The 8282-nt window shown below is 40.1% G+C and overlaps 1 protein-coding gene across 1 annotated transcript in view; it reads left to right on the top strand.

Moving 5' to 3' along the window:
• Positions 1–908: 908 nt before the first annotated feature.
• Positions 909–8282, top strand: part of GORASP2 (golgi reassembly stacking protein 2, 55kDa) — a 28594-nt gene continuing 21220 nt past the window's right edge. The window contains exon 1 of the mRNA XM_004674555.2: positions 909–1139. Within this exon, the coding sequence (XP_004674612.1) occupies positions 1077–1139 (63 nt within the window). The 5' untranslated portion in view covers positions 909–1076. The remainder of the gene's footprint in view (positions 1140–8282) is intronic.

Here is an 8282-nt window from a genome sequence, read left to right as displayed (position 1 = left end):
ATTTCAAAGTGAAAACTTGCGGGCAGCAGATTTAATTGAGACTTGTTATTCTATTCTCTATCCTCTGAGCAAATTCCCTAACTAAAACTTGTAAGTAAAAATGTGATAGCAACAAATTATTTATTGGGGGTAGAATACTTCATAGATAACAATATGTACTTCAAATTGCTTCACATCAGAGTACATGTATTCTTTTGTCTCACCATTAGTGATGGTCAATTGACCCTTGGCAAAGCAAAGGCAGTAACTAGGGGTTTTAGAGGCAACACCAGAAAAGGACAGAAGGAACAAAGAGGCAGGGAAAAAAAGGGAATACAACCTGGCTATTTAAAGGAAGTGAGACGAGAAACCCAGCAGCAGCAGTCGGGGGAACACCAAGGAAATACAGTTAGGCTTCCAACTCTGGCATGGCTAAGATTTTGATGATTCTCTGATCTTCTCACAATTAGAACAGGCAAAGCACAAAAACAAAAAAAGAACTTGGGTTCTCCTTGATTCTTTGGGACAGACGATTATTGAGCTAAGCGGACACGGTATTCAGTTCACAGAAAGCCAGTATCCCTCTCCTCTGTATCTGGAACAGGAACTATGAACCAAAAAATTATAGGCAGCTCAGTCTGTGCATTCATCCCTATTCTTTCTAATAGCAGTCCTTTCACTGATTCAGCCACTATGAGGCGCTGCAAGCAAGCAACCGTTCTTTGTGACAAACGGCAACGCGTCTAGATGAATATTGTCCAGCCCAGGGTCCCGTAGCGAGGTGTCGCGGCTAAAGGAACTGTATTTCTTTTCTCGCGCGAGTAGAATAGGCACCGCCCGCACTCCGCCTCCGGTCCCGTCGCCCCGCCCTCGCGCGCTCAGCCCCCTCGCGGTGGTTCGCGCTAGGTGGCGCTGTCTGCGGCGTCCCAGCCGCGTCTACAGTCGCGGCGACGATCTCCCGGCCGGCAATGCGGCCCGGCTCTCGGGCGGCTGCGAGTGCCACGTCCCAAGTGCTACGCGGAGGAACCGAGCGGGTGGTGCGCTGGGGGTGGGGAGCAGCGCGGAGCCCGGCCCGGTCACACTGATCGCCCGCCGCCATGGGGTCCTCGCAGAGCGTCGAGATCCCAGGCGGGGGCACGGAAGGCTACCACGTCCTGCGGGTAAGGGCTCCGACGGCGACTCCAGAGCGGCGGGTTGAGGTGGGACGCGGCCTCTGGGAGAGGCGAGGCCCCGACGGGCCCCTTTCCGGGGCGGTCAGGCCGGACCCCGCTCAGGAGCGGCAACCTTGGGCGCTGCCTTGACCAGTGCTGGGTCCGGAGGCAGCTCGCATCCTGCCGCCCCAGCGCGCCTGCCCGGGGCCCGGGGTCTGCCGCCCTGAGTGAGCGAGCTGGAGCCAGAGGCGGTAGCCGGCGACTCGGCCGAGGCAGCCGGGGCGGGAGTGGAGCAACCTTGACTCCTTTTCCTTCCTCGCGGCCTTCTCTTCCTTCTACACACAAGACCCCCACCCCTGATTCTCAGTTCCCAAAGTTAGAAAGTCTTGGGGGCAAAGTCTACAAAAGAGGTGGTGAAGGTGGCATTTGAGTTTTCTGAGAGAAAGAAGCCCAGAGCCCGCAGGTTGGAGGCGGGGATGCGACGGCAGGTGTTAGTTCTCCTGTCTGGGTGTCGGGAAAGGCCACTCGGGCAGACCGGAAGCAGAATGGCCTGGAACTAGGTTGACGGACTTAAATTGACTGGATTTGGTCAGGACCTTTACATCTTCTGTGGCGGCATCTGACCTCTCCAGTCCTCTTCCACCTTTCCTGAGGAGGTGGGAGGGCTTAAACATTCTCTCTTGAGGCTGCTGAGGGTGTGGAGCAGATAGAGGTTTAGATCCACAGTAGCAAAAGAGGTCTTGGAAAGGGGCGTTTCTGTGAAAATAATCAAGGTAAGTGAAGGAAAGTCACCTCAGTTACCGCCATGCAGGGAAACCGGAATTTCAGAAGCTGTTGTCTGAGCCGCTGCTTGTGAGCATCCCCGATTATTCAAAGCCTGTGGTCCTTTACTCATGGGACTGGCAGTTTTGAAAAGTCGCGTAGGTAGTTGTGTGCTGTGACACCTGCTGAGTGGTAACGTGATGAACTGTCATCAGAGTGGCCCCAGTCTGTAGCGCCATTTCAGAATGTAAGAGAGTGCCACTGTACATTAACTCCTCACAAACAAGAGTATTCTCACCGAAAGAGAATGTGCTACAGAAATTTTCTGCCTTAGGAACTGTTTTAGGTAAGACCGCATTCCTAAACTAAATTACCCACCAAGGACTGGGATCGTTACCTTTCTGGTCTTCAGGGTTATCATGTCTGGTTGTTCTTGCTACTAAATAGCCCTGTTGAAGCCACACTCTGGTAAGAAAGGACAGTTTTTCCAGAAATTCTTTAACCTTCAAACCCAACTCCCTATTGCCACACTGATGGAGGAAATGGAAGATGTGTCAGACCCCAGATGTGATGAGAAAGTTATTTGGCAGTATTTTAATTTTGAGTTCTCAACTCTAGTATGTGTTACCCAGTTTTACACCTAATTCTCACAGTGGCATTCTGACCATGAGTCCTTAGGAATTTTTTATTTGTATGATACAGTGCACTCAGTAAAACACATTCATGTTAACGAACTTTACAAGTCTGTTTGAAAGATAGCTGTCCACATCAAAACTCAACGACCATCTAAAACAATCAGGTATACTTTCTTTACATAGTGCACCTTAGTAAATATGTGCTCATACATGTTCAGTCGTGCAGGTGTGCTATTAATCTATAAACTTCATTTTTAGAACACTAGAGTCAACCTTCACTTCCACTCTGCATCGGTTGTGTAAATGTTGCAAAAGATAAAATGATTCTGATTCATTCAAGTTTTATTAGAAGGAGCTGTAAAAATAGTAGATACGGTAAATAAAACATCATTTAGTTTAGATTTTTTTTAATGTTTCCGAGTCCCTAACCCACTCTGTTCCTGATTCTGCATTTTTTTTTAATCTTTGTTTTTAGAAAGGAAAATAGTTAAATTTCAACATATAAAAATATCTCCACTACATGAAACATTGCCGAAATGTACCAGTCATATACTACTACTGAGCCTGTAAACAAGAGGAAATGTAGCATGGTAATTTTGTAGTAAAACCACCCATGTCTGACGAGTTCTAGCTTGATTTAATCAGAAATTAGTTTTCTTTAATCAATTTCCTAGCCATTTTCTTATCAGTAACAAAAAAACTTGAATGACTGAGGTTTGAAATGCCAATTATAGTTATACCCATATCCAGTGTGTTTTATTGTTATTTGAAAGTCCCTATAATTCAGAGAGGTTGAACTTTACATTTTTTCCATATCTATTGCTAGATACTACTTTAAAAAATCTTAAGGGGAGAACCTTGAAAAGGTTCTAGATTTTCTGCTCTGAGCAATGCACTTTCCTTTTCGTCTATTATGTATCTATGTGTTGTGAACATTTTCATATTGTGATCATATTGTATATACCCATTTCCCCATACATACCCAAGAAGTAACTTATATAACCTTTCAAAAATGTGTTATGCTTACAAAATAATCTCTGCCCCTCCCTTGTCTTGAATTCTTTCTTTTTGTTTCTTGTAGCTGTTGGAATCCTATGATACACACCACTGAACACCTTGGTCTTTTCATTTACTAACTTATTTTGGCTGACCTTCCATAGCAGCATCTGTCTCTTGCTTTTAGTTAGTTACCAGGTGATCTGCTTGGGCGAGTCTGGTTAAGCAGCACCTCCTGGTGTTGGATATTTAATTGTTTAGTTTTCTTCTAGTAGAAGTCTCTATCTGCAACCTTAAATCCTACCCTTTGTTATCACTTAAAGGTGTATTTCCCCCCAATTATTTAATCTTAATGTCTATATAAATGGTCATCATTTAGGAAAAAGTTGTATTGCTCTCTGGTTATCAGCAAGTGTGCATTAGAGCTCATTTGGATAAGTTCTAAAAGTATTATAAAGTATCTAAACTACTTGTAATTCCACCATCTAAAAGTAAATACTGTTGAAGTATTTTTTGTAGCCTTTTTTCTTTATGTTTAACATTTCCCCTTAGGTTTCACATAGATTGTGAACCATATGACTTATTCAAGAACAGGATGATCTGCAGTTGTAAGATGTTTGCCTTCATAACTTAAATATCCAGCAACTGAGGAATTGATAAACATATGCCTAATCACTTGGGATGCTAGGCATTTCATTTTAGTGAAAATTGTGTTTCAAAACATTTTGTGGGAATGGGCCTACCTCTTGTGCTTACATGTACACTTGCATATACAGGAAAATAAAGCAAAGGTAATAAACCTGGATATTTAAAGGATTACTGGCAAATGGTGACATGTAATTCCTCTTAAATATCAACTTTATGAAATTTCTTCAGTAGTGAAATACTTGTATATTCACAAATTTGTTACAAAAAATTATTTTTAAAACGTATGGACATCTAGTGGAAGGTTTTTTTTAAGATGCCATTTCAGATTTCTTCCTGTTCCACGTTCACCATGGATGCCAGTTTTATTCCCATCTACTAACACTAGGCAGGAAAATGTTAGCCAGACTTCTCCATTTTGTTAGAATTTAATGTAGATTGCTGCATATGGAAATCTTGCCTAGTTTCCCCATTAATTATCAAGTAAGATCAGTAAAGCCATTTTCAAAACTACATTTTGAATCAGTTTCTAGATTAAGATATTCAGATTACACTTAAATACCCCTTGAGATCCGGAATACCTCAGTACACTGAGGATCCAGGACTCACAGCTATATGGGGATGTGGGAAAATGTCATGTTCACACCATTCCTTATTTCTTCTGAGAGGAATTTTGAAGTGATGGATGTTTTGAAGGAAAGGCTGTTGAGGTGTACTGTGGCCCTATGAACTAATAAGTCTTTATCTCCTGATTTACTTACTGCAGACTAGAAAAAGTGACTAGCCAAGATATAGAAACAAGCTAATCATCCACTGATGGATGGATTAAAACGCGCACACACACATTATTTAGTCATAAAAAAGAATGAAATCTTGTCATTTTGGACAACATGATGGATCTCTGATCATAAGAGTTCTGTAGCTATGTAGGATGATTAACCAGACATATGGCTATTGGTTTGCAATGTACTACACAACTATCAGTCATGCAAACCAATAATCATATGTCTGGTTAATCATCCTACAGAAATACAGAGCTCTTGTGATCAGAGCTCTTATTTCACTTAGCATAATGCCCTACAGGTCCATCATGTTGTCCAAAATGACAAGACTTCATTCTTTTTTATAAAAAAAGAATTTATAAATAATGTGTGTTTGGTTTATACACACACACACACATATAATAGTTATATATATAATAGTTCATTTTTACATCATTTTGTGCATTTTTCCATCTCAGTTGTAATCTCCATGGGCTTCCCATCACCAAATCACCCATGTGCATTACCATAGTCCATTGTCGTTCCCTCCCCCCGCAACCCCCACTGTTTTTGATCCCATTCCCTGTTCCACCCCCATAAAATGTCTCTGGTATATAGCTGTTCATTATTATTATTATTTTCTCTCCTGGTCTGTTATACTTCTGCTATGAGTGAAACCACATTTTCTTTCTGGCTTATTTCACTAAGCATGATCTTTACCAGCTCCATCAATGTTGCAGCAGAAGGCATATGTTTATTTGTTTATTTATTTATTTTGGTTGCACAGTAATATTCCATTGTGTGTATGTACCACATCTTTTTAATCCAGTCATCCACTTTTGGGCATTTGGGTTGTTTCCAAGTCTTTCCAATTGTAAATAAAGCAGCAGTAAACATGGGTGTGCAGGTATCTTTTTGAATCAGTGTTTTTGTATCTTTTGGGTAGATACCTGGGAGTGGGATTGTTGGGTCATATGGAAGCTCCATTTGTAGCAGTTTGAGGAACCTCCAGTTTTCCATAGTGGTTGTACTAGTTTGCATTCCCACCAGCAGTGCAGGAGAGTTCCTTTATCTCCACATTCTCACCAACATTTGTTGTTGCTAGTTGTTTTAAGATGTGCCATGGGGTGAGGTGGTATCTCATTGTGGTTTTAATTTGTATCTCCCTTATTACAAGTGATGTTGAACTTTTTTCATGTGCTTGTTGGCCACCTGCATCTCCCCTTTGGAGAAATGTCTTTTCAGCTCTACTGCCCATTTTTTGATGGGGTTGTTTACTTTGTTTTTGTTGAGTTTCATCAGTTCTTTGTATATCTTTGTGATCAATCCATTATCGCTAGTTTTGTGAGAAAATTTTTTCCCAATTAGTGGGACGTCTGTTTTTTGTAATGTCATTTTTGCTATACAGAAGCTCTTTAACTTGATGTAGTCCCATCTCTTTACCCGTGCTTTCATTATCGTTGATTTGTGTGTTTTAATCCATCCATCAGTGGATGATTAGCTTCTTTCTGTATCTTGGTTATGGTAAATAATGCTGCAGGGAACATAGGAGTGCTTATATCTTTAAGTTAGTATTTTCATTTTGGTGGGCCAGATATCATTAGTAGATCCTATAGTAGTTCTTTTTTAAATTTTTTGAGGAACTTCCATGATGTTTTTCGATAGTGGCTGTATCAGTTTACTGCACCAAAAGTACACAAGGATTCCCTTTCCTCTACATCCTTGCCAACACTTATTATTTCATGTCTTTTTGATATTAGCTATTCTAGCAGGTGTGAGATGAATGTAGTTTTGATTTGTCTTTTCATGTACATGATCATCTGTGTCATCTCTGGAAAAATGATTGGTAAGATCTTCTGCCCAGGGGCCTCCTTGTTGCATAAGGGGTTAGCACTATGAAGCTCTCTGCAGCCACTACAGCAAGAGTTGGATCTCCAACCAGGGAGGTGACCCACATGGTGAAGCATGAAGCATACCTCTCCTGTCTCTCCTACTGCTCCCCTCAGCAGTGGGCCTGCTGTCTCTTTGTCTCTGATGAATTCTCTACTATCCTACCCCCCCCTCCATTCTTGCATGCATAAATAAATCTTTTTTTAAAAAAAATAAAAAAGATCCTCTGCCTGTTTAATTGGCTTGCTTGTTTTTTTTGTTGTTGTTGTTACCGAGTTTTAGTGCTCGTTATCTTTTGAGGGTAGTAAACCCCTTATCTAGATGTGATTGTAAATACTTTCTTCCATTCAGTAGGCTGCCATTTATTTGTCAGTGGTTTATATTACTGTACCTTTTATTTTTAGTTCAATGTAGTCCTGATTATTATTTTTTTTCACCTATATGTTTTTTGGACAATGTATGTATATCTATTTCTGTGGGTATTTAGTAAAGAGTGGAAGATTGTGTCAAAGGTGTGTTCATTTCTTCATTAATAGATACTGCCAAACAGTTCTATCACTTTTATTCCCACCAACAATAATTGAGTTTTCTGATTCTGCTATATCCTCACTAAAACTTTGTATTTTCTGTCAAAAATACATATTTTCAAAATATGTATATTTTTCATATTTACCATTATGATGTGTGGAGGCTTTACATTGTGGTTTTAATTTGCATTTCCTTGATAACTACTGAAGTTGAGCATATTTTCATATTTATTGTCAGTATTCTCTTCTACTAAACCTGGGCTGTCTGTCTTAGAAACTTTATGGAGATATATTTTATATACCATTAAATTCAACCTTTAAAGATAATACAGCTCACTTGCTTTTTTAGTATATTCACAAAGTGTGCAACCAGCACCAATATCTAATTCTTGAACCTTTAATCACCCTAGAACTTATTCTCCATTCTCAATCTTAGCCCCTGGCAACCACTAATCTACTTTCTATTCCTATGAATTTGCCTTTCCTGGTCATTCCATATAAATGAAATCATGCAACCTGTGGTCTTTGTGACTGGATTCTTTCATTTAACATAATGGCTTCAAGGTTTGTTCATGTTATAACATGTATCAGTACTTCATTGTTGTTTATTGTTCCCAAAATAGTCCTTCTGTTCATACACTAAATTTTGTTTATCCATTAATCAATTGAGGATTGCTTGAATTGTTCCCAATTTTGAACTATTATGAATAATATTCAAATAATGAAATTTGTATACAAGTCTTTACAGTGATCATGTTTTCATCCTGGTTATATATACCTAAAAATCAAGTTGTGTCCTGCAAGTCTTTAACATTTCTAAGATCTGTCAAATGGCTTTCCACAGTAGCTGCACAATTTTTTTTTAACTATCCCATCATCAGTGTTAATGAAAATCAAATTTCTTCATGTCTTTACCAGGCCTTTTTTTTTTTTTTT

This window comes from Condylura cristata, unplaced genomic scaffold (genome assembly GCF_000260355.1).
Source record: "Condylura cristata isolate star-nosed mole 26May11 unplaced genomic scaffold, ConCri1.0 scaffold00002, whole genome shotgun sequence".
Classification (NCBI taxonomy): Eukaryota; Metazoa; Chordata; class Mammalia; order Eulipotyphla; family Talpidae; genus Condylura; species Condylura cristata.
Note: the sequence above shows the minus strand (reverse complement) of the source record. Positions and strands in the feature narration are given on the sequence as shown.